At 40.8% G+C, this 26141-nt stretch overlaps 2 protein-coding genes and 5 long non-coding RNA genes across 7 annotated transcripts; 2 read left to right on the top strand and 5 right to left on the bottom strand.

Moving 5' to 3' along the window:
• LOC143103582 (uncharacterized) lies at positions 1 to 2004 on the bottom strand. Its single transcript, XR_012982904.1, has 4 exons — positions 1940 to 2004; positions 930 to 1117; positions 574 to 792; positions 1 to 484 (listed from the first exon to the last, which is right to left on the bottom strand). It is a non-coding gene; the product is annotated as an uncharacterized LOC143103582 (long non-coding RNA).
• Positions 2005 to 2689: 685 nt separating this feature from the next.
• Positions 2690 to 5052, bottom strand: LOC143103573 (uncharacterized). The gene is made up of 5 exons (XR_012982897.1): positions 4881 to 5052; positions 3425 to 3605; positions 3184 to 3282; positions 2952 to 3097; positions 2690 to 2757 (listed from the first exon to the last, which is right to left on the bottom strand). It is a non-coding gene; the product is annotated as an uncharacterized LOC143103573 (long non-coding RNA).
• A 3350-nt stretch (positions 5053 to 8402) lies between these two features.
• On the top strand, positions 8403 to 9076 carry LOC143103560 (growth arrest and DNA damage-inducible protein GADD45 gamma-like). The gene is made up of 3 exons (XM_076267292.1): positions 8403 to 8503; positions 8629 to 8839; positions 8963 to 9076. Exons 1-3 carry the CDS (start codon positions 8403 to 8405, stop codon positions 9074 to 9076), a joined length of 426 nt encoding a protein of 141 aa, XP_076123407.1.
• Positions 9077 to 9962: 886 nt separating this feature from the next.
• LOC143103567 (uncharacterized) lies at positions 9963 to 14260 on the bottom strand. Its single transcript, XR_012982891.1, has 5 exons — positions 14010 to 14260; positions 12593 to 12659; positions 11927 to 12242; positions 11746 to 11795; positions 9963 to 10704 (listed from the first exon to the last, which is right to left on the bottom strand). It is a non-coding gene; the product is annotated as an uncharacterized LOC143103567 (long non-coding RNA).
• A 1916-nt stretch (positions 14261 to 16176) lies between these two features.
• On the bottom strand, positions 16177 to 18181 carry LOC143103578 (uncharacterized). Its single transcript, XR_012982900.1, has 4 exons — positions 18117 to 18181; positions 17106 to 17293; positions 16750 to 16968; positions 16177 to 16660 (listed from the first exon to the last, which is right to left on the bottom strand). It is a non-coding gene; the product is annotated as an uncharacterized LOC143103578 (long non-coding RNA).
• Positions 18182 to 18715: 534 nt separating this feature from the next.
• LOC143103569 (uncharacterized) lies at positions 18716 to 21072 on the bottom strand. Its single transcript, XR_012982893.1, has 5 exons — positions 20901 to 21072; positions 19445 to 19625; positions 19204 to 19302; positions 18972 to 19117; positions 18716 to 18783 (listed from the first exon to the last, which is right to left on the bottom strand). It is a non-coding gene; the product is annotated as an uncharacterized LOC143103569 (long non-coding RNA).
• Positions 21073 to 24425: 3353 nt separating this feature from the next.
• Positions 24426 to 25099, top strand: LOC143103557 (growth arrest and DNA damage-inducible protein GADD45 gamma-like). The gene is made up of 3 exons (XM_076267289.1): positions 24426 to 24526; positions 24652 to 24862; positions 24986 to 25099. The coding sequence occupies exons 1-3, from the start codon at positions 24426 to 24428 to the stop codon at positions 25097 to 25099; spliced, it is 426 nt and encodes a 141-aa protein (XP_076123404.1).
• Positions 25100 to 26141: the final 1042 nt, after the last annotated feature.

The following is a 26141-nucleotide window of genomic DNA, read 5'->3' as shown; positions in this document are numbered from 1 at the left end:
CTTAAAAGCGGCATATAGGAGGCAAATCCAGCACAGCAATGTCAGCAAACACCAGAAAAATGTTTGTCTCATTCATCTAACCAGTCCAAGTCAAGACCTTCACCTCTGAATGATGTCTTGTTTACGCCATAGTCCCACAAGATTTCGTCATTGCACTGGATATCCTTTGTTGCCAGGAACAGTATAGTGTCTCTGCAACCATCAGGGAATTTCAATTGGAAATGTACCGGCTTGACATTGAATTTCTTTTTAGAATGATTCATCCTCCTCCCAAATGTGTCTTTGAGAGGGTGACATTCACAAGGGAAGGTCTGTGCATCCATACAAAGACTGGCACCACCTCTGGTCTTGAAAAAAAAAAGATAGCCCATTTCTCCACTCTGCTGTTCTGCAAGCAATTTCTTTCCTTCAGATGCCGGGATTATTCGGCCATGGTAGTCACAAAGGACATCTCCTTTGGTGAATGGCATGGTGGCAACGACACCTACAACAGAACAGACTAGAATATTTACGGCCATGTCCATTTCAAATCTTGACATTGCTTTTCATTTGTTATGTTTCTTGTTTGCTCACCTTTTCCCTTATCTCCACCAAAGTCCTGGATCTGAAGCCCTTTCCATTTTTGCTCCGAAACTGCCTTTATGATTTTGCCATCCTTTTCAATGCTCGTCTTCTGTTCAGATATCCAAGCCTGAAGAATATCCTTAAGGTCCGGGAGGTTTGCGTGCCACTTTTCTTTGGAGATGACGAGACGGACTTTGTCCAAAGTCGGTTGATGCCTGCCAATGTGAGCTGAGATGGAATTGTAAGCTGGTGTCAGTACAGAAACAATGAAAATCAGCACACCTTCTCTTTTAGAGTATCTACAACATTCTGTTTTGTTTTCAAAGACATGACACTTATGACATGATGCATGGCATGATGCTTACCGAGGATATAATTTAAGCGCATCTTGTACTGCTCTCCTCTCCACTTGTCATAAACGTCACGGCCTTCAAATCCAGCGCTCATCCTCCTCTTTTTTGTGGGTGGTTCGTCGTTGAGAGTGACGGGAAACATTTCAACAAATGTTTCAAACTGGTCAAGAGCTGTTGTATTCAAAGCTGAGGAAGAAGAGCTATGAGAATAGGTTAATTTCAGGACTGCTGGGTGTACTTTCAAAAGCGCTACATTAAAGCATTCACTCATTCATATAGCACATACCTTTCAACAGATTGTAAGAATGAGAAATTAATAAATATCAGAACAAGAGGCTTTCGCGTAATAGTCAAAAGATAATGCGCCTTTACTGTAGCCTACAGTATAGAGTTTGCGAGGTGGAAAAAGAGAGGAAATAATAGCGTTTAAAATGTCCTTTTAAATTGTAGCCTAATAATGCACTGTTGAGCGTTTTAAATCCGAAATAATAAGGAATGTGAGGAGGTTGCTATTAACTTTAAAGAGTGCATCTACAATCAAAACTATCTACAGCCTATAACGCAAATTGAATAGCCATGTCCGCATACGGATGCCTGCTTTAGTTGACTGGATTTCAAGTTGAAGAGCTGATTAGGCTGATGTCCCTTGCATTTTGCCACTGCGAGGTCCGCACAGAAATGTTTCATTTTGCGAATGAGATGTCCACGCTGTCCCCTGTGCGACGTGTTGCCCCCCCCCCCCCCCCCAGTTTCAGAGCTATTCTAAATACAAAATTGCGCAGAGGGCCGTGACTGTGGTAAACTATCCTAATAGAAAACTGATAGCTTTCCTGGCTAAATGGTATAAGTTAGGCCTATTACACAACATAAATTGTGCTGACGACCCAAATAACCTAACCCAGTCTTTGGGAAACACTGCTCTGACTGATGTTCTCACAACTGAGAATATAGGGAAATTAATGTGCATTACATTGGTGTAACAGGGACCTTAAAAGATAATTGTTTGCAAACACAATACACACCTCTCACCAGCCACCTGTGTATCCTCAGGAATCGGCTCACTGCTTTGAGTCGTCTGCTCACAACTGAGTAAATAGGAAAAAAATACATATGGTTTACACTGGTGTGCATGACACAGACCTTGGAAGAACATATACCACTGCTTGCACACACCTCCCACTAGCTGTCTGTGTATCCTCAGGAATCGGCTCACTGCTTTGAGTCGTCTGCTCACAACTGAGTAAATAGGAAAAAAATACATATGGTTTACACTGGTGTGCATGACACAGACCTTGGAAGAACATATACCACTGCTTGCACACACCTCCCACTAGCTGTCTGTGTATCCTCAGGAATCGGCTCACTGCTTTGAGTCGTCTGCTCACAACTGAGTAAATAGGAAAAAAATACATATGGTTTACACTGGTGTGCATGACACAGACCTTGGAAGAACATATACCACTGCTTGCACACACCTCCCACTAGCTGTCTGTGTATCCTCAGGAATCGGCTCACTGCTTTGAGTCGTCTGCTCACAACTGAGTAAATAGGAAAAAAATACATATGGTTTACACTGGTGTGCATGACACAGACCTTGGAAGAACATATACCACTGCTTGCACACACCTCCCACTAGCTGTCTGTGTATCCTCAGGAATCGGCTCACTGCTTTGAGTCGTCTGCTCACAACTGAGTAAATAGGAAAAAAATACATATGGTTTACACTGGTGTGCATGACACAGACCTTGGAAGAACATATACCACTGCTTGCACACACCTCCCACTAGCTGTCTGTGTATCCTCAGGAATCGGCTCACTGCTTTGAGTTTTCTGCTCACAACTGACAACATGGAAAGATAAATATGCTTTACCTATGTATGCATGACATGAACTGTGAAAAAAAATAGAACCTGATCCAATTTAAACATCTTCTAGCTGGTGTCTGTGGATCAACTTATACAGTGTACTTGTGTGTGTGTGTGTGTGTGTGTGTGTGTGTGTGTGTGTGTGTGTGTGCACAGTACATATACTTACAACTTCCAAAGACGTTGTAAATCTGTTTTTGTGTTTGCAATGGGACCACCATTCTGTCCTAGAAAGAAGCAGCCTTCGTCGTCCGTATCTTCATCTTGTCTAAGTAAAGCCAGTGGCCGTATCTTGGTAAAGTACAACTCAAACCACTGTTGAATTAAATGAAAATATCAGCAACCAGATTGAATTTGGAATACATTATTCAAGTCGTTTAGACTGTGGCAACATACAGTACCTCTTCTTCTTCCTTTCTGAGAGTACAGGCCACTGAATTATCACTGAATTGGATGGTCACACCACTTGATGTCTGCTGTCTATCAACCCAACCTGCAGTCTGTAGAGCAGATGGTATACATGAATGAGCACATTTTTTTTGAAACAGGTATAATTTCTTACCTTTAAATGTATGCAAAGCATTTCATGACTGAGATGATTTAATTTTGTTGTGCAGGAATAAAATTTGGACACTTGCGTACTTTGAAAGTCTCTATACTCTTCAAAGATTTGTTGTATACCACAGACAACACGCCCATACAAAAGTATCGGAACTGTGTCGTGTAGTTTGTTGCCACGTTCACTCCAGTCTTAAGTTTGGCAACCATACTGCGCATCCACGGAGTGACGTCTTGCAGAAGCTGCCGTTGCTCAGCTGGAGAGCTAATTATAACCAACAACAGATGAGAGACACATATTAGATGCCTTATGAACACTAATAAAGATTGAAACCATAAGTCATTTAACCCTCTATACCCCAGTGGAATTCTATAACAATGCCCCAGATTCCTGGGAATTCTAAGAGAAAAGGGCAATTTGAGAAACATTTCAAATAACCAAGAATAACTAAAAATCTAATGAAAAGTGTCAATTGTAAGTTTCTTTCAGTTTAAAGATTAGAAATGGCTCTTTCAAATGATATATGATCCATTAAGAATTATATATTCATGTTTCCCATAGACGGCCATAGGCCTACTCACTTACAGTCTCAAAGTCTTTCACTAACAAAAAGTTATAAATATGGTTCACATATTTATGTATTAGAAGCTGGGAAACAAGATACTATATGAGTACTGATTTCATTGAAATAGACTGGCATATCTTGCACTTATTTGGGATTTAGCTGGACAGTAAGCCTTAGGCTACAGCTAAAAAATGATGAGGATATGAACTAACGTAGGCCAGAAGCATAGCGCATGAAATCGTGACTCATTTGATAAGCATGTCACCAAGAACAGGGACTGTTAAACCTGACATGGATTTACGTTTTGTTTTACATGCACATCATGTTATATAATTTATCTAAACTTGATCAGTTGATGATAATGAACCTGTTGCACTCGTTCACTAACCTTCAACCTATCCTGTGCTAACGTTAACATTACGAGTCTCAGACTAACGTTACATCAGTGAAGGTAGCAAATTAGCAGGCTTTTTTGTAATCACAAAGATGACGAGACATTGGCCTACTTGTATACAAATACATTTTCCTAACATCCATAAGCAGAAAACACAACGGTGGTTCCCGCTTTGGTTATTAGTCAACATAAAAACTCATTGAGAGAGACATACATAATAGTAGCCTAGTTTGCAATAACTATCTGTAAGTGGGATTTGATAATGTTAGCTTTACTGTACATGCCAGAAAGGGGTAATGTTAATGTTATGTGTTAAGATATAACTGCAAATAAACCTGGCATGGGTTTATCATAAACTTTATTGTTAATTAGGCCATGACCCATCACTGAATTATGCCTATATTTTGCTGGTGCTAGCTAAACTCAAACTCAAACTTTCACAGTGACAGCCATACGATTTTTTTTATGCCAGAGAGGCAGCTAGTCAGTCATGACAAACGGGAGGATGCTAACGTTAAATATATTACACTTTCATGTTTTTATTTTGTCATTTTCTTACATCAATATGATCGTCACTTACATCAAAACATGGTGGATGCATCTAATGAGAAAAGACGCGAACGCTTGTTAGAAGCCATAACTCCAGAGGCACCGTAAGTCCTCAGCCGGTCAGTCAACAGGCTAAACTCAAAAATACCGGAGAAATGTCAATAGCGACCTAGCCATTTAAGTGTGTCAAAATAAAAGTCTGGTGTTTATGTACCCACTAACGCCGTATTATTTCATGTATGAAGGTTATACTGTAGCAGGTGTCTCTTTAAGAATTGCGGCCGGCCGCTACAGGAGAATACAGAACGGTATAGAGGGTTAAAGGGAGAATCGAACCTTTCCGATGGGTCTTTGACTATAAAGAAGCCCTTGCTTTTCAGCCGGTCGATGAGGGCACGGAAGGGATCTTCCTCATTCATTAAGGAATCAACCTCATGGTACTCCCAACGTCTGCCCACTCTCGTCCATTCTTTTTGGGATATTTTGGCCTTGGTCAACTCAGCGTTACGCTCTTCTTCTGTGTTGTCCTTCATACAGGCCTTCTTAAGGTGACTTGACAAATTTTCATGAGGCTTCTCACATAACAGGCAGTAGACAATACGCCTATCAGCGGCCATCCTTCAATAAATGCAAAAAACACACACACACAGAGAGAGAGAGAGAGAGAGAGTTCATTGAAATAGTGAAATACCAATGTTATGAGTAGGATGTCTGATCCATTGAGCTTTGCTATCTGCTCCATGTTGTACTTACTTGTCAATGCTGCTTGACAACCAAGGAATACCAATCCTGATTAGTTATGTAGGCCCTGAAAAGGAAAATAATTTAAGAAAAAATCATTTCACTCAAATGGTCTAGTCAGCTTGCTGGTTATTAGTACATCAACATGTAGTTTGCTGTCTTCAGAGCATGAATGCACATCTGTCCCAAAGAGTTTAAACATGGGTCAGATTTCTTTAGAATAACAACAGAAAAATATGTTTTACTGTGTACCATACCGTTTATTGTAGCCTCCACAATTCCAATTTCCGTCAGTGAAATGTTCCAACTTCTTAGCGCTCTCTGGGTCAAAAGGCGAGTCACACACACTAGTTTGTGAACAAAAATGTTCAGGTCGTCTTTTAAACTGTGGGAGTGAGCGTCATATGTGACAATCATGTAGTGGATTCCCCATATACGATGCCATTGCAGTGGTCTTCAGATGTGATATCTCTAGCAGTGGATTTCACATATGCTGTGGGAGTGAGCGTCATATGTGAAAATCATGTAGTGGATTCCCCATATACGATGCCATTGCAGTGGTCTTCAGATGTGATGTCTCTAGCAGTGGATTTCACATATGATGCAACTATGGGTTAGTGAGCATTTGTGGTGGTGGGTTCCACATTTGGAAGTGTGTTCCACATTTGATACTTTTGGCAGCGGTCTTCACTAGCGGAGCTAGTAGGTTTGCTAGGGCCGGAATCGTATGCGAATCCGCAGGTATACCATGGGTTTGAGATTTTTTCGGTTCTGCTTAAGGCCTTAACCCTTGAGAGGTTAGCTTAAGTGGGGCACAGTGCACCAGTACTTATCGGTGCTTAAGCCTGGTTGTCCGTGGGGGGGGGGGGTGGTACCCAGAGGGGGGGGGGGGGGGGGTGATTGGCACTTTGTGTTGCGGGCTTAGGATAGAGTGTGTTAGCTAGTTTGATTAGCGTGTTTAATTTGGGTTAAGTTTAGGTGTAGGATACATACAGGGTAATGCTCACACACCCGCGCGCAGGGGACAGAGAGGAGTCTTTGGAGCCTCTGTGAGCAGCTGCAGCCTGTGTGAGAACATGCACTGTCTCCTAGGCCTCTCTGTGCCTCTCCAAGCGTCAGGGGTCAAACCAGAGGTCAAGCTGTAGCTAGTAGGCCTCTGACAAGGCCTCAGCCTAAGTTTGGGCCTCTGTGAGTAGCTGCAGCCTGTGTGAGCACAAGCACTCTTCCCCAAGCCATCACAGTAGCTAGTAGGCCTCTCACAAGACCTTAGCCTAAGCTAATGTGTGTGTGTGGGGGGGGGGGGCGCTTGGGTGAGATTCTAGATTAATTTTGAATCGGGGTCTACTGCCAATAGCCAAGGCCCATAGCTTGGAGTTCAGCCCGCTCTCCTTGGTCACAAGAGATGTGTACACCTTCAGCCTAAAACCAGCAGGTTCCCCACGGTTGTCACCCTATTGAAACCCTGTCTCCTGCTTAACCTTCCCTTCCTATTCACGCTGTACATCTGCATACACATATATGAATGTATCTAAACATCTGTGTATTAGTAGGCTACATATTACATATGTATACCTGTACATCTGTACATTGCCTTATATATAGTAGTACAGCATATTTTGTATATTAACATACTTCAGCTGCACATTGCTCTTTAGTAGATCAATACTTATTCATACCCATCTTTACCCTGCTACTTGCCCTTCTGATTAGATGCTAAACTGTATTTCCGTTACTCTGTATTCACACATATTGACAATAAAACTATTAAGACCACAATTAGGCATCTCATTCCAAGATACGGTGTACAATGAAACACTACATTACCATATAATATTTGACTCATGATTGCAAAAGCCTTTACCATGAAGCACATATGATTACTGGCCACCATGCATATATGGTGTACTCTATCAGATATCATATATGATAGCAGGGTTGTCTTTTAAACTGTGGGTTTGAGCGTCATATGTGACAATCATGTAGTGTGTGTGTGTGTGTGTGTGTGTGTGTGTCTGTGTGTGTGAGTGAGACGTATCAGAGAGAGAGAGAGAGAGAGAGAGAGAGAGATCTCCACATGTGTTGCAAGGCAGCTCATGTGGTGCACTGTAACAGGTCTGCACATGTGGTTTGCAGATAGCAGATTTAAGCACCAACCACAATTTGTCATTTCACTGCAAGTATTTCAAGTGGTTGCACTGACTGTTGAAAGTTTGTGTAGTGGATTATATCGAGGTTTCACAGGTAATGGCAGAAAAACCAGAGGAAACCATCTCTGACAACAAAACACCAAAATGGATGAGGAGGATTAATCCGAAATAATAAGGAATGTGAGGAGGTTGCTATCAGAACAAGAGGCTTTTGCGTAATAGTCAAAAGAGAATGCGCCTTTACTGTAGCCTACAGTATAGAGTTTGCGAGGTGGAAAACGAGAGGAAATAATAGCGTTTAAAATGTCAATTTAAATTGTAGCCTAATAATGCACTGTTGAGCGTTTTAAATCCGAAAAAATAAGGAATGTGAGGAGGTTGCTATTAACTTTAAATCTACAATCAAAACTATCTACAGCCTATGACGCAAATTGAATAGCCATGTCCAATAGCCAACTATCCTAATAGAAAACTGATAGCTTTCCTGGCTAAATGGTATAAAATAGGCCTATTAGACAACATAAATTGTGCTGACGACCCAAATAAAATCTCCTGCGACCCACCCGTGGGTCGCGACCCAGTCTTTGGGAAACACTGATTTAGCCTAGGCCTACTGCGCAATTGCTTACAATAGTGATTTAACTCGTTATTCTCTTATCCACAGAATGCAGGTCATCGGTACTGCTTTGGAAGAGCTACTCGTTTCGGCGAAGAATCAAGATTGCTTGACAGTCGGGGTACATGAATCAGCAAAAGTCATGAATGTGTAAGTAAAACAGCGAATATTTCTGGATAAGAAATCTTTCTGGAACCTGATAAATATATCTGCTATTGTTACATGACATGGTTATTTGAATCAGTTTCTAACCAAGTGTCATTGTCATTCAACAGTTATCCAGACAATGTGGCATGCTGCGTCTTAGTGATTGACGAGGAGTACGAATGCGACATTGCCCGTCAGATTCACTTCACCCTCATCCAGGCTTTTTGCTTTGAAAACGACATCAACATCGTGAGGGTGAATGACATCGAGCGCCTTGCCAGTATCGTTGGCATTGACGAGTCGGAGGAATCTAAAGACGTTCACTGCATTCTTATCACGGTAGGCTACACTTTTGCATCACTTCAGTTCCTGTTTAACCTATCATGACATTTATGCTGCAGCTATTTGTAGGTTAAGTTCGTGTTTAGGTCATACTAATTCTTGTGTGCCTTGTTATTGCAGAGCCCAAATGTGGACTCGTGGAAGGATCCTGCTTTGGACAAACTCCGGCTGTTCTGCAAAGAGAGCCGCGGCATGTACGAGTGGGTGCCGACAATTACCCTCCCCGAGCGCTGAACTGGGCCACTTCTCTACGCTTCTGCAACAGAAGGAGAAGGAACCTATTCCGGATCACCGAGTGTGAAGTTCCCACTCTGATAGCGGAGGATGTAAAGCGAACCTCCAGATTTCGGGGACTCTCTCTGGAATTCCGTGCTGGCGCTGACTGGATGGGTACAGGAGTCGACCGGGTCGTGGATTATGGGACATTTCTGACAGACAAAATCACTGAGTCATCTTTGTTATGCCGATATGATGGAAAAGAGATGTTCTACACTAAAACCAAAATGCAATGATGTTGTTAAACAATTTGCAGACATAAATAAACATTTCAAAGGTTTATCCATTATCACTTGTGTCAGTTGCTTGTTTGGTATGTAATAATAATAATAATAATAATAATAATAATTTTGCAGTAAAAACTGGAATCTTTTTGGAACGAAACCCCCTTTCATCCTCCTTTGCCCATCGTGTCACTCAAAAGCTGTTGTTCATGTCACCCCGAGCACATGGCTACTTACCATATGACGTATTAAAGGCACCAGCACACATTTAAAGCAACAAGGCCTGTTTTTTAAAAGGTGCATTTATGTTTGCATGGTTTTAGCCTTATGAATGGCTCAAAGTTAGTAAAGTAAAGTAAAGTTAAACATTGATTTTATGACTTGTTTCTGCATTTTTGTTTTGGAGTTATTTGCATAGTTTTAGCCTTATGAATGGCTCCAGGTTGAGTTAAAAAGAATGTAAATAGACAAAGACAAGGTTGTAATCAATGAAATGTTTATTATAAATATTTAAAATGTAGAACAGGGCAATCAAACAGACAATAATAGTAATAATAATAAAAATATAACAATAATAATAAAAAATATAACAATTATAATACAATGGTCCTGAAGTAATTGATAGCTGACAAAATGTATGTCGCTTTGGATAAAAGCGTCTGCTAAATGCATAAATGTAATCACATATGACTCTTTTAATAGCATGTTTTCACTCTGGGCCCTTTAGCGACAGTATATGAGAATGACAGTCTGTCTGTGTCTATGAGAGAGAACACAGTCTAGCAGAGTGTGTGTGTGTGTGTGTGTGTGTGTGTGTGTGTGTGTGTGTGTGTGTGTGTGTGTGTGTGTGTGTGTGTGAGAGAGAGAGAGAGAGAGAGAGAAAGACTCCAGATGTTTGGTCTTTTGTGTTGCTTTTCTGCCTTCCATTCTGCTCAAATAAAGTGGTTGAATGATTTGACAGTCTGTTTTTGCCTCACCTACCAAGACACACCTACCAGTCCGGTCAAACCCCCATGTTCTCGCAGGACGGCACCTCTATTGTTTTCATCAGGAGGTGTGTAGGCACCCCCTGTTGGGAAGGAGCCTCGGCACCCTGTGTTTTACACTGTCCATTTCAGACCCTAGTCTCTACCTTACAGGTGGTCTTTGAACTTGAACACACACACACACACAAAGTGTCTGCTCAGGGAGGGGGAGCTGCCCCATCACACACACACACACACACACCACACACACACACACACACACACACACACACACACACACACACACACACACACACACACAGTGTCTGCTCAGGGAGGGGGAGCTGCCCCATCACAGGTTTCAAAACTCCTCCCAATCGATTGTGTCATACGTGCACTGAAAAAAACCAAAAAGACAGAAGACATGTGGATATTGCTCTAGTGAAACTAAAATGGGATTCACAAGCCATGAAAATTAGAAGTGAAAAGAATAATTATGGTCTGCTTTTGTCAAAAAATTTACAGTTAAAGTCAGTAACAAAGATTCACAGGACTGGAGAGAACACAGATTGCAGAGGGAAAATACAATGGTCCTTAGGAAAAAAAAAAGTTAAAGAGTGGGGCTTGTTGAGGTCCTGTGTTGCATTGTGTCAATGTTGTGCAAGTCAGAGCCTTGCGTAGCCAAAGTGATGTAAAAAATATATGTGAAATGCCTGCATCAAGTACTCCCAGAAGAGCACAGAGTAATATCTTAGTGTTGACTGGTGTTCATACACATGTATGTTGATTGGCATCCATGTGTTTCACCATGTCTCAGTGATGACATTCAATCTCAGGGGGTTCTTAAATCCATTTCAGTCCCCAATGTGTCCAAAAATGTGCCTTGTGCTTGTTTGTTTTTTACATGAGATTATGAATGTGGTTATTATTATGCTGTTATCAACACTATATAAATACATTTTTGTTATGTCTTTAATCATTTGACATAAACAATATTGTAATAATGCAAAATGTTTACACAAAACAATTCCACAGTGATCATTAACCAGAATTCATGTTTTTAGCTATATAAAAGTTGACAAAAGAAGTGTGACACACACATGAATTTAGTTTATATTTAGAGCACTGCACTGCTGGGGATAGGTGGCAGAGGTCCCAGCATCGTCAGTTGTGAAATCAAGATCTGGTCTTTTTGAGGAACACACAAGAGAACAGGGGTGTCTCTTTCCAGCTTCAAGAAACTTCAAGACCCAACTCTTTAGAGAGCACCTCCTGTCTTAGCACTTACCCTGCATTACCCTCTCCACCCTGTACAGCACTACTTTCTTCTACACACTTCCCTCTATGTAGCTTGATTGTTAATCCTCGTTTGTAAGTCGCTTTGGATAAAAGCATCTGCTAAATGCATACATGTAATGTAATGTAATGTAATATTCACCTGTCCAGGACATGGTTCTGTTCCCCAGGGCTACCCGGAACATTGTTCACCTGCAATACAAACAAACAGCGATTTATGTAAATTTCCTAACCCCTAAGCTTGGATCATCTACAGAAACAACAGCAATGAAAACAACAAATACACACACACACACACAAAACAAGTTAAGAAAAAAACATACCACTTCTTTTTCATTTGTAACGACATCTGCCGTGGAGCGTCCTGGGTTATTGAGCACAAAAAAGCCTTTGCTCTCCAATCTCTCAATGAGTGCACGGCAGGGATCTGCGCTGTTCATTAACTCCGCGATCTCACCGTATTCCCAACTTCTGGCCACCTTGGTCCAGTCTTTTTGGGATGTCTTTGCTTGCCTGAGTCGTTCTTTCTGCATTACCTCCGTGTCTTTTTTCATGCAGACCTTTCTCATATGCGTGGACAAGTTTTCATACGGCTTTTTGCATTTAAGGCAGTAAATGATTTGCCTGTCAGGTCCGTCCCTATAAAAAACATAAATAAACAATGATTTACACACTGTTACAACTGGCTCATGCAGACACGTGCAAACACATGCAGAAACAACGGAAGAGTGGATAGGCCTAAAGAGGTTCATCACAATCCACATACACAGAGTCATGAGATCACTGGGATGTGCAATCCCATTTTTAAAATATCAACCTGCCAGGGACTGCAGATGAAAACTAGTTAGTGACTAAACCTGGTGCATTTACATGTTAAGGTCCTGTTGATTGATGTACACTGTTCCTTTCTTTCTTAAAATACATGCAAATAGACAATTGAGATGTATTATTAAGGAATTAGCAAGTATTCAGCGTTTTCTAATTCTTACATTGTATGCCACTTCAACAGCTGTCGATTTAAGTCAAACAACAAATGCACTTCAAGGCAGGGGTTACCTAGAAATCAAAATGAAAAATGAAGGAAATGACACTGTTATTACATGACACTGTTATAAGCAAACTTTTCACAGAATGAGGTGAATTTAGATAGATAGATAGATAGATAGATAGATAGATATATACTTTATTGATCCCCAGTGGAAATTCAAGGTCTCAGTAGCACACAGACAATACACACACATTCACTAACAGCAGAAAAAGTAATTAAAGTATATAATATAAAAACACAACTAAGCAAGGACAGTAGAAGATAAATAGTAAATATACTAACATACAAATTATACTAACTAACACTTTATATAAATCAATTCTAAAAAACAGTATACACATAGTTGTGATTAATCAATCAAGAGGCACTTGCAATGACTGAGGCAGGGACTGAGCCTGTTATTCTCTGTGCATAGTAAGGTAAGGTAAGGTTCTCTGTGTGAGTGAGTGCAATGGTGATAGTGGTCATGGTGATAGTGCAAATGAGTAAGTCCAACAGTGTAACAATGCAGAAATAAAGTCTATATATATATATATATATATCTATATATATATAACTATTTTAAGAAAAGGTATAAGTGTGGCCACAGCTCGGCTGTGGCATGGAGGGAGGGGTTATGCACATGTGCTAATGTGCTATCAGTGAGGCAGAAAGACAGTGGTAAAAGTTGCTAGTGGATTTAGTCACTCACTTTCTGTGTGTCTGCCACTGTCCCCAGCAACAAAAGAGGTGTGTCTTAAAGTGTGTGTGTGTGTCTGTGTGTGTGTGTCGCACCCCCGCGATCTCCTCCTTTTGTGATCTCCACTGGTATTATACTACCCCTCCCCCAAATAGGTCAATGGGACCAGTAAAAATAGAGCTGCACAGTCCCGAAATGATATGTTGTATGCTTATGAGTTATGCCGTAGCTGGTTAGCCTAAGACATGCTGTAAAACTCTTTAGATACGGATTTTTCCAAACGTCAATGGGACAAATGAATGGGAAGCTTACATCCGGCACCTAACCGCGTTTTGGCTGTGGGCGGGACTGTGCAGCTCTATTGGTTTCTTGCTTCCTACAAATCTCTGACAACATATTCAATCTTACATTCTATCTGAAAGTGGTTAGCAAATGAACGAGGATTTTGGTTTTATCTGCGGATTTATTTTTGCATTATTTTGAATATGACTAGCTCCAGTCTCAACAGCACGTTCCACAAGCATCTCATTCTCAGTTCGAAAAACCTCTCCGCTTTCTCTCACTCCATCCCTGCGCACGGGGCTCTCTTAAAAGTGACCCCAAAGACTTTGTTTACAGGCCTTAACATCACTGCACTGACAAACTTTATCATCAACAAATCAAGTTTCCATGGACTTACCTTTAGCTGATTCCTTTGCTGCTGATAATTCTTCGTTGCTGTCTGTAAGCTACGTCTTCTCAGTTAAAGACGGGGGTGTGTGTGCCTGTTTTAAGGGCGGGCTGACGTCATGTTTTGGAGGTCGCGCTCTGCAATGATAGGCCGAGACAAGGATAGCCTAAAAGACTGCTCTATGGCAATACTGCTCCCCTATGGCGATATTGGTGAGCAGATTAAACATCCATACTTGCGTCAAGTAGGCTAAATTATTGTAAACCTTGATATGTTCAGGGGGAGGTTCTCTGCATAGTATATAAAGGATTCACGTACAAACGAGTTCAAACTGAAAAGCGTGTTTATTCCAGGTTTATTCACCAGCCACTTTCCCTCTTCTTCCTTGCCACTTCCTCTCTCCCCGCTAAGCATTCTGGGCCTTGTAGTTCTGGCCAGGTATTACAGTACATTATCTAGCAAGATACTTTCCTACAAACCCCCTTCCCATGACATACCTTGCGACTGTCTCAAACCCATCATTGCCCTTAACAATGTGGACTATCCTATCCACACATCCATTGTTACTGTATAACACAATGTGTAACCTTAACTTTAACAAGGCCCTGCTATTTGGACTTTAAGGAAATAACAGTCAGACATAATAATTATAATACGAATATAGAGTGTTTCAAAGTAAAAAAATGAATACTAAAGTGTGTTATTGTTAACTGAAATGTTGACTGAAGGAAGAAAGTTGAAAAAAAAAAAACTATTGTGAATGCAATAAATGAAGTTTCCAAGTGTTGTAAAATATTCCCTTGTGTATAAGCCTGTAAAATAAGGTCTAATTCAAATCTAAAAATTATTAACGAATAAAGGAACACTCCAAGAAATTTATAAAACAGGTTGTGTCCTTTTCTGGTGTGTAGTAAGCTTTAAAACACTTTTAAAGTGTATGTGCAAAAAACCTCAAAGTGAAAAGGGTGCAGGGAATTGTTTTGGCCAGTTGGCTCCGCCACTGGTAATGTAGGCTAATGGGAGATGTGAAATGAGCTCTAAAAAGAGTGCTTCTGATAGTGCTTCTGGAAAAGGAATAGTGTAAATGTTAGGGCCCTGAAGTAATTGATAGCTGACAAAATGTATGTCGCTTTGGATAAAAGCGTCTGCTAAATGCATAAATGTAATCACATATGACTTTTATTAGCATGTTTTCACTCTGAGAACACAGTCTAGCAGAGTGTGTGCGTGTGTGTGTGAGAGAGAGAGAGAGAGATTGGGAGATTACAGTCTAACAGTGTGTGTGTGTGTGTGTGTGTGAGACAGTGCACATTATGTGCTCATTGTAATAATGGAGCAATAGAGGATGAATTACATTTCCTCCCCGACTACCTACAATGATATAGAATATATTCACCCTGTATTCATTACTCTCAAAAATGAACTAAAACTTCCATTCCTCCTGGGTGAGATAGTCACTTACCCAACTTGCCTCAAAATACCTACAGTCCTGCCACATTTTGAGAGAGGAGTCAACCAAATAATATAAACAAAGCACAATGCTCTTTTTTATTGTCATTATTATTATTATTGTTATGTTTTATTATTATTCATTTATTCACCTATTTCACTGCTATTTTATCTCTTTTTTTAAATATTATTATTATTATTTTTTAATTTTCTTTTTACATCTTTATTACCTGCTTTGGCAATATTGTATCTACATTCATGCCAATAAAGATTCTTGACAGAGAGAGAGAGAGAGAGAGAGAGAGAGAGAGAACAGTCTAGCAGAGAGTGTGTGTGTGTGTGAGTGAGAGAGCGAGACAGCACAGTCTAGAGTCTAGCAGTGTGTGTTTGTGAGAGAGAGAGAGAACACAGTATGTGTGTGTGTGTGTGTGTGTGTGAGAGAGAGAGAGAGAGAGAGAGAGAGAGAGAGATTGGGAGATGACAGTCTAGCAGTGTGTGTGTGTGTGTGTGTGTGTGAGAGAGAGAGAAAGAGAAGAGAGAGAGTGTGTGTGTGTTTGAGAGAGAGAGAGAGAGAGAGGGAGAGAGACAGAGAGAGAACATAGTCTAGCAGTGTGTGTGTATGTGTGTATGTATGTGTTTGTGTGAGAGAGAGAGATATTGGGCAGAGTCTAGAACTTTGAACTTTATTTGAATACAAATCAACATACACATACGTTCTTTTTTGGTGCTTAAAAGCGGCATATAGGAGGCAAATCCAGCACAGCAATGTCAGCAAACACCAGAAAAATGTTTGTCTCATTCATCTAACCAGTCCAAGTCAAGACCTTCACCTCTGAATGATGTCTTGTTTACGCCATAGTCCCACAAGATTTCGTCATTGCACTGGATATCCTTTGTTGCCAGGAACAGTATAGTGTCTCTGCAACCATCAGGGAATTTCAATTGGAAATGTACCGGCTTGACATTGAATTTCTTTTTAGAATGATTCATCCTCCTCCCAAATGTGTCTTTGAGAGGGTGACATTCACAAGGGAAGGTCTGTGCATCCATACAAAGACTGGCACCACCTCTGGTCTTGAAAAAAAAAAGATAGCCCATTTCTCCACTCTGCTGTTCTGCAAGCAATTTCTTTCCTTCAGATGCCGGGATTATTCGGCCATGGTAGTCACAAAGGACATCTCCTTTGGTGAATGGCATGGTGGCAACGACACCTACAACAGAACAGACTAGAATATTTACGGCCATGTCCATTTCAAATCTTGACATTGCTTTTCATTTGTTATGTTTCTTGTTTGCTCACCTTTTCCCTTATCTCCACCAAAGTCCTGGATCTGAAGCCCTTTCCATTTTTGCTCCGAAACTGCCTTTATGATTTTGCCATCCTTTTCAATGCTCGTCTTCTGTTCAGATATCCAAGCCTGAAGAATATCCTTAAGGTCCGGGAGGTTTGCGTGCCACTTTTCTTTGGAGATGACGAGACGGACTTTGTCCAAAGTCGGTTGATGCCTGCCAATGTGAGCTGAGATGGAATTGTAAGCTGGTGTCAGTACAGAAACAATGAAAATCAGCACACCTTCTCTTTTAGAGTATCTACAACATTCTGTTTTGTTTTCAAAGACATGACACTTATGACATGATGCATGGCATGATGCTTACCGAGGATATAATTTAAGCGCATCTTGTACTGCTCTCCTCTCCACTTGTCATAAACGTCACGGCCTTCAAATCCAGCGCTCATCCTCCTCTTTTTTGTGGGTGGTTCGTCGTTGAGAGTGACGGGAAACATTTCAACAAATGTTTCAAACTGGTCAAGAGCTGTTGTATTCAAAGCTGAGGAAGAAGAGCTATGAGAATAGGTTAATTTCAGGACTGCTGGGTGTACTTTCAAAAGCGCTACATTAAAGCATTCACTCATTCATATAGCACATACCTTTCAACAGATTGTAAGAATGAGAAATGAATAAATATCAGAACAAGAGGCTTTCGCGTAATAGTCAAAAGATAATGCACCTTTACTGTAGCCTACAGTATAGAGTTTGCGAGGTGGAAAAAGAGAGGAAATAATAGCGTTTAAAATGTCCTTTTAAATTGTAGCCTAATAATGCACTGTTGAGCGTTTTAAATCCGAAATAATAAGGAATGTGAGGAGGTTGCTATTAACTTTAAAGAGTGCATCTACAATCAAAACTATCTACAGCCTATAACGCAAATTGAATAGCCATGTCCGCATACGGATGCCTGCTTTAGTTGACTGGATTTCAAGTTGAAGAGCTGATTAGGCTGATGTCCCTTGCATTTTGCCACTGCGAGGTCCGCACAGAAATGTTTCATTTTGCGAATGAGATGTCCACGCTGTCCCCTGTGCGACGTGTTGCCCCCCCCCCCCCCCCCCAGTTTCAGAGCTATTCTAAATACAAAATTGCGCAGAGGGCCGTGACTGTGGTAAACTATCCTAATAGAAAACTGATAGCTTTCCTGGCTAAATGGTATAAGTTAGGCCTATTACACAACATAAATTGTGCTGACGACCCAAATAACCTAACCCAGTCTTTGGGAAACACTGCTCTGACTGATGTTCTCACAACTGAGAATATAGGGAAATTAATGTGCATTACATTGGTGTAACAGGGACCTTAAAAGATAATTGTTTGCAAACACAATACACACCTCTCACCAGCCACCTGTGTATCCTCAGGAATCGGCTCACTGCTTTGAGTCGTCTGCTCACAACTGAGTAAATAGGAAAAAAATACATATGGTTTACACTGGTGTGCATGACACAGACCTTGGAAGAACATATACCACTGCTTGCACACACCTCCCACTAGCTGTCTGTGTATCCTCAGGAATCGGCTCACTGCTTTGAGTCGTCTGCTCACAACTGAGTAAATAGGAAAAAAATACATATGGTTTACACTGGTGTGCATGACACAGACCTTGGAAGAACATATACCACTGCTTGCACACACCTCCCACTAGCTGTCTGTGTATCCTCAGGAATCGGCTCACTGCTTTGAGTCGTCTGCTCACAACTGAGTAAATAGGAAAAAAATACATATGGTTTACACTGGTGTGCATGACACAGACCTTGGAAGAACATATACCACTGCTTGCACACACCTCCCACTAGCTGTCTGTGTATCCTCAGGAATCGGCTCACTGCTTTGAGTCGTCTGCTCACAACTGAGTAAATAGGAAACAAATACATATGGTTTACACTGGTGTGCATGACACAGACCTTGGAAGAACATATACCACTGCTTGCACACACCTCCCACTAGCTGTCTGTGTATCCTCTGGAATCGGCTCACTGCTTTGAGTTTTCTGCTCACAACTGACAACATGGAAAGATAAATATGCTTTACCTATGTATGCATGACATGAACTGTGAAAAAAAATAGAACCTGATCCAATTTAAACATCTTCTAGCTGGTGTCTGTGGATCAACTTATACAGTGTACTTGTGTGTGTGTGTGTGTGTGTGTGTGTGTGTGTGTGTGTGTGCACAGTACATATACTTACAACTTCCAAAGACGTTGTAAATCTGTTTTTGTGTTTGCAATGGGACCACCATTCTGTCCTAGAAAGAAGCAGCCTTCGTCGTCCGTATCTTCATCTTGTCTAAGTAAAGCCAGTGGCCGTATCTTGGTAAAGTACAACTCAAACCACTGTTGAATTAAATGAAAATATCAGCAACCAGATTGAATTTGGAATACATTATTCAAGTCGTTTAGACTGTGGCAACATACAGTACCTCTTCTTCTTCCTTTCTGAGAGTACAGGCCACTGAATTATCACTGAATTGGATGGTCACACCACTTGATGTCTGCTGTCTATCAACCCAACCTGCAGTCTGTAGAGCAGATGGTATACATGAATGAGCACATTTTTTTTGAAACAGGTATAATTTCTTACCTTTAAATGTATGCAAAGCATTTCATGACTGAGATGATTTAATTTTGTTGTGCAGGAATAAAATTTGGACACTTGCGTACTTTGAAAGTCTCTATACTCTTCAAAGATTTGTTGTATACCACAGACAACACGCCCATACAAAAGTATCGGAACTGTGTCGTGTAGTTTGTTGCCACGTTCACTCCAGTCTTAAGTTTGGCAACCATACTGCGCATCCACGGAGTGACGTCTTGCAGAAGCTGCCGTTGCTCAGCTGGAGAGCTAATTATAACCAACAACAGATGAGAGACACATATTAGATGCCTTATGAACACTAATAAAGATTGAAACCATAAGTCATTTAACCCTCTATACCCCAGTGGAATTCTATAACAATGCCCCAGATTCCTGGGAATTCTAAGAGAAAAGGGCAATTTGAGAAACATTTCAAATAACCAAGAATAACTAAAAATCTAATGAAAAGTGTCAATTGTAAGTTTCTTTCAGTTTAAAGATTAGAAATGGCTCTTTCAAATGATATATGATCCATTAAGAATTATATATTCATGTTTCCCATAGACGGCCATAGGCCTACTCACTTACAGTCTCAAAGTCTTTCACTAACAAAAAGTTATAAATATGGTTCACATATTTATGTATTAGAAGCTGGGAAACAAGATACTATATGAGTACTGATTTCATTGAAATAGACTGGCATATCTTGCACTTATTTGGGATTTAGCTGGACAGTAAGCCTTAGGCTACAGCTAAAAAATGATGAGGATATGAACTAACGTAGGCCAGAAGCATAGCGCATGAAATCGTGACTCATTTGATAAGCATGTCACCAAGAACAGGGACTGTTAAACCTGACATGGATTTACGTTTTGTTTTACATGCACATCATGTTATATAATTTATCTAAACTTGATCAGTTGATGATAATGAACCTGTTGCACTCGTTCACTAACCTTCAACCTATCCTGTGCTAACGTTAACATTACGAGTCTCAGACTAACGTTACATCAGTGAAGGTAGCAAATTAGCAGGCTTTTTTGTAATCACAAAGATGACGAGACATTGGCCTACTTGTATACAAATACATTTTCCTAACATCCATAAGCAGAAAACACAACGGTGGTTCCCGCTTTGGTTATTAGTCAACATAAAAACTCATTGAGAGAGACATACATAATAGTAGCCTAGTTTGCAATAACTATCTGTAAGTGGGATTTGATAATGTTAGCTTTACTGTACATGCCAGAAAGGGGTAATGTTAATGTTATGTGTTAAGATATAACTGCAAATAAACCTGGCATGGGTTTATCATAAACTTTATTGTTAATTAGGCCATGACCCATCACTGAATTATGCCTATATTTTGCTGGTGCTAGCTAAACTCAAACTCAAACTTTCACAGTGACAGCCATACGATTTTTTTTATGCCAGAGAGGCAGCTAGTCAGTCATGACAAACGGGAGGATGCTAACGTTAAATATATTACACTTTCATGTTTTTATTTTGTCATTTTCTTACATCAATATGATCGTCACTTACATCAAAACATGGTGGATGCATCTAATGAGAAAAGACGCGAACGCTTGTTAGAAGCCATAACTCCAGAGGCACCGTAAGTCCTCAGCCGGTCAGTCAACAGGCTAAACTCAAAAATACCGGAGAAATGTCAATAGCGACCTAGCCATTTAAGTGTGTCAAAATAAAAGTCTGGTGTTTATGTACCCACTAACGCCGTATTATTTCATGTATGAAGGTTATACTGTAGCAGGTGTCTCTTTAAGAATTGCGGCCGGCCGCTACAGGAGAATACAGAACGGTATAGAGGGTTAAAGGGAGAATCGAACCTTTCCGATGGGTCTTTGACTATAAAGAAGCCCTTGCTTTTCAGCCGGTCGATGAGGGCACGGAGGGGATCTTCCTCATTCATTAAGGAATCAACCTCATGGTACTCCCAACGTCTGCCCACTCTCGTCCATTCTTTTTGGGATATTTTGGCCTTGGTCAACTCAGCGTTACGCTCTTCTTCTGTGTTGTCCTTCATACAGGCCTTCTTAAGGTGACTTGACAAATTTTCATGAGGCTTCTCACATAACAGGCAGTAGACAATACGCCTATCAGCGGCCATCCTTCAATAAATGCAAAAAACACACACACACAGAGAGAGAGAGAGAGAGAGAGTTCATTGAAATAGTGAAATACCAATGTTATGAGTAGGATGTCTGATCCATTGAGCTTTGCTATCTGCTCCATGTTGTACTTACTTGTCAATGCTGCTTGACAACCAAGGAATACCAATCCTGATTAGTTATGTAGGCCCTGAAAAGGAAAATAATTTAAGAAAAAATCATTTCACTCAAATGGTCTAGTCAGCTTGCTGGTTATTAGTACATCAACATGTAGTTTGCTGTCTTCAGAGCATGAATGCACATCTGTCCCAAAGAGTTTAAACATGGGTCAGATTTCTTTAGAATAACAACAGAAAAATATGTTTTACTGTGTACCATACCGTTTATTGTAGCCTCCACAATTCCAATTTCCGTCAGTGAAATGTTCCAACTTCTTAGCGCTCTCTGGGTCAAAAGGCGAGTCACACACACTAGTTTGTGAACAAAAATGTTCAGGTCGTCTTTTAAACTGTGGGAGTGAGCGTCATATGTGACAATCATGTAGTGGATTCCCCATATACGATGCCATTGCAGTGGTCTTCAGATGTGATATCTCTAGCAGTGGATTTCACATATGCTGTGGGAGTGAGCGTCATATGTGAAAATCATGTAGTGGATTCCCCATATACGATGCCATTGCAGTGGTCTTCAGATGTGATGTCTCTAGCAGTGGATTTCACATATGATGCAACTATGGGTTAGTGAGCATTTGTGGTGGTGGGTTCCACATTTGGAAGTGTGTTCCACATTTGATACTTTTGGCAGCGGTCTTCACTAGCGGAGCTAGTAGGTTTGCTAGGGCCGGAATCGTATGCGAATCCGCAGGTATACCATGGGTTTGAGATTTTTTCGGTTCTGCTTAAGGCCTTAACCCTTGAGAGGTTAGCTTAAGTGGGGCACAGTGCACCAGTACTTATCGGTGCTTAAGCCTGGTTGTCCGTGGGGGGGGGGGTGGTACCCAGAGGGGGGGGGGGGGGGGGGTGATTGGCACTTTGTGTTGCGGGCTTAGGATAGAGTGTGTTAGCTAGTTTGATTAGCGTGTTTAATTTGGGTTAAGTTTAGGTGTAGGATACATACAGGGTAATGCTCACACACCCGCGCGCAGGGGACAGAGAGGAGTCTTTGGAGCCTCTGTGAGCAGCTGCAGCCTGTGTGAGAACATGCACTGTCTCCTAGGCCTCTCTGTGCCTCTCCAAGCGTCAGGGGTCAAACCAGAGGTCAAGCTGTAGCTAGTAGGCCTCTGACAAGGCCTCAGCCTAAGTTTGGGCCTCTGTGAGTAGCTGCAGCCTGTGTGAGCACAAGCACTCTTCCCCAAGCCATCACAGTAGCTAGTAGGCCTCTCACAAGACCTTAGCCTAAGCTAATGTGTGTGTGTGGGGGGGGGGGGGCGCTTGGGTGAGATTCTAGATTAATTTTGAATCGGGGTCTACTGCCAATAGCCAAGGCCCATAGCTTGGAGTTCAGCCCGCTCTCCTTGGTCACAAGAGATGTGTACACCTTCAGCCTAAAACCAGCAGGTTCCCCACGGTTGTCACCCTATTGAAACCCTGTCTCCTGCTTAACCTTCCCTTCCTATTCACGCTGTACATCTGCATACACATATATGAATGTATCTAAACATCTGTGTATTAGTAGGCTACATATTACATATGTATACCTGTACATCTGTACATTGCCTTATATATAGTAGTACAGCATATTTTGTATATTAACATACTTCAGCTGCACATTGCTCTTTAGTAGATCAATACTTATTCATACCCATCTTTACCCTGCTACTTGCCCTTCTGATTAGATGCTAAACTGTATTTCCGTTACTCTGTATTCACACATATTGACAATAAAACTATTAAGACCACAATTAGGCATCTCATTCCAAGATACGGTGTACAATGAAACACTACATTACCATATAATATTTGACTCATGATTGCAAAAGCCTTTACCATGAAGCACATATGATTACTGGCCACCATGCATATATGGTGTACTCTATCAGATATCATATATGATAGCAGGGTTGTCTTTTAAACTGTGGGTTTGAGCGTCATATGTGACAATCATGTAGTGTGTGTGTGTGTGTGTGTGTGTGTGTGTGTCTGTGTGTGTGAGTGAGACGTATCAGAGAGAGAGAGAGAGAGAGAGAGAGAGAGATCTCCACATGTGTTGCAAGGCAGCTCATGTGGTGCACTGTAACAGGTCTGCACATGTGGTTTGCAGATAGCAGATTTAAGCACCAACCACAATTTGTCATTTCACTGCAAGTATTTCAAGTGGTTGCACTGACTGTTGAAAGTTTGTGTAGTGGATTATATCGAGGTTTCACAGGTAATGGCAGAAAAACCAGAGGAAACCATCTCTGACAACAAAACACCAAAATGGATGAGGAGGATTAATCCGAAATAATAAGGAATGTGAGGAGGTTGCTATCAGAACAAGAGGCTTTTGCGTAATAGTCAAAAGAGAATGCGCCTTTACTGTAGCCTACAGTATAGAGTTTGCGAGGTGGAAAACGAGAGGAAATAATAGCGTTTAAAATGTCAATTTAAATTGTAGCCTAATAATGCACTGTTGAGCGTTTTAAATCCGAAAAAATAAGGAATGTGAGGAGGTTGCTATTAACTTTAAATCTACAATCAAAACTATCTACAGCCTATGACGCAAATTGAATAGCCATGTCCAATAGCCAACTATCCTAATAGAAAACTGATAGCTTTCCTGGCTAAATGGTATAAAATAGGCCTATTAGACAACATAAATTGTGCTGACGACCCAAATAAAATCTCCTGCGACCCACCCGTGGGTCGCGACCCAGTCTTTGGGAAACACTGATTTAGCCTAGGCCTACTGCGCAATTGCTTACAATAGTGATTTAACTCGTTATTCTCTTATCCACAGAATGCAGGTCATCGGTACTGCTTTGGAAGAGCTACTCGTTTCGGCGAAGAATCAAGATTGCTTGACAGTCGGGGTACATGAATCAGCAAAAGTCATGAATGTGTAAGTAAAACAGCGAATATTTCTGGATAAGAAATCTTTCTGGAACCTGATAAATATATCTGCTATTGTTACATGACATGGTTATTTGAATCAGTTTCTAACCAAGTGTCATTGTCATTCAACAGTTATCCAGACAATGTGGCATGCTGCGTCTTAGTGATTGACGAGGAGTACGAATGCGACATTGCCCGTCAGATTCACTTCACCCTCATCCAGGCTTTTTGCTTTGAAAACGACATCAACATCGTGAGGGTGAATGACATCGAGCGCCTTGCCAGTATCGTTGGCATTGACGAGTCGGAGGAATCTAAAGACGTTCACTGCATTCTTATCACGGTAGGCTACACTTTTGCATCACTTCAGTTCCTGTTTAACCTATCATGACATTTATGCTGCAGCTATTTGTAGGTTAAGTTCGTGTTTAGGTCATACTAATTCTTGTGTGCCTTGTTATTGCAGAGCCCAAATGTGGACTCGTGGAAGGATCCTGCTTTGGACAAACTCCGGCTGTTCTGCAAAGAGAGCCGCGGCATGTACGAGTGGGTGCCGACAATTACCCTCCCCGAGCGCTGAACTGGGCCACTTCTCTACGCTTCTGCAACAGAAGGAGAAGGAACCTATTCCGGATCACCGAGTGTGAAGTTCCCACTCTGATAGCGGAGGATGTAAAGCGAACCTCCAGATTTCGGGGACTCTCTCTGGAATTCCGTGCTGGCGCTGACTGGATGGGTACAGGAGTCGACCGGGTCGTGGATTATGGGACATTTCTGACAGACAAAATCACTGAGTCATCTTTGTTATGCCGATATGATGGAAAAGAGATGTTCTACACTAAAACCAAAATGCAATGATGTTGTTAAACAATTTGCAGACATAAATAAACATTTCAAAGGTTTATCCATTATCACTTGTGTCAGTTGCTTGTTTGGTATGTAATAATAATAATAATAATAATAAGAAGAAGAATTTTGCAGTAAAAACTGGAATATTTTTGGAACGAAACCCCCTTTCATCCTCCTTTGCCCATCGTGTCACTCAAAAGCTGTTGTTCGATGTCACCCCGAGCACATGGCTACTTACCATATGACGTATTAAAGGCACCAGCACACATTTAAAGCAACAAGGCCTGTTTTTTAAAAGGTGCATTTATGTTTGCATGGTTTTAGCCTTATGAATGGCTCAAAGTTAGTAAAGTAAAGTAAAGTAAAGTTAAACATTGATTTTATGACTTGTTTCTGCATTTAAATAAACAAAATATGTATTAGTATTATTGTTTTGAAGTTATTTGCATAGTTTTAGCCTTATGAATGGCTCCAGGTTTAAAAAGTAAAGTTAAAAAGAATGTAAATAGACAAAGACAAGGTTGTAATCAATGAAATGTTTATTAAAAATATTTAAAATGTAGAACAGGGCAATCAAACAGACAATAATAGTAATAATAATAAAAATATAACAATAATAATAAAAAATATAACAATTATAATACAATGGTCCTGAAGTAATTGATAGCTGACAAAATGTATGTTTATATAAAAGATAAAAGCGTCTGCTAAATGCATAAATGTAATCACATATGACTCTTTTAATAGCATGTTTTCACTCTGGGCCCTTTAGC

Source organism: Alosa pseudoharengus, unplaced genomic scaffold (assembly GCF_046254945.1).
Source record: "Alosa pseudoharengus isolate Yale_2024_CS ecotype anadromous, Long Island Sound unplaced genomic scaffold, YU_APseudo_1.1 YU_APseudo_1.1_scf_48, whole genome shotgun sequence".
In the NCBI taxonomy this organism is placed as follows: domain Eukaryota; kingdom Metazoa; phylum Chordata; class Actinopteri; order Clupeiformes; family Clupeidae; genus Alosa; species Alosa pseudoharengus.
The sequence above is the reverse complement of the archived record's forward strand: the minus strand, read 5'-3'. Positions and strand labels throughout refer to the sequence as shown.

Coding starts and splice junctions, on each gene's coding strand:
- LOC143103560 (XM_076267292.1), top strand. CDS start 8,403: ATGCAGGTCATCGGTACTGCTTTGGAAGAGCTACTCGTTTCGGCGAAG. Junction 8,504..8,628: donor TCAGCAAAAGTCATGAATGT/GTAAGTAAAACA, acceptor GTCATTCAACAG/TTATCCAGACAATGTGGCAT. Junction 8,840..8,962: donor TTCACTGCATTCTTATCACG/GTAGGCTACACT, acceptor TTGTTATTGCAG/AGCCCAAATGTGGACTCGTG.
- LOC143103557 (XM_076267289.1), top strand. CDS start 24,426: ATGCAGGTCATCGGTACTGCTTTGGAAGAGCTACTCGTTTCGGCGAAG. Junction 24,527..24,651: donor TCAGCAAAAGTCATGAATGT/GTAAGTAAAACA, acceptor GTCATTCAACAG/TTATCCAGACAATGTGGCAT. Junction 24,863..24,985: donor TTCACTGCATTCTTATCACG/GTAGGCTACACT, acceptor TTGTTATTGCAG/AGCCCAAATGTGGACTCGTG.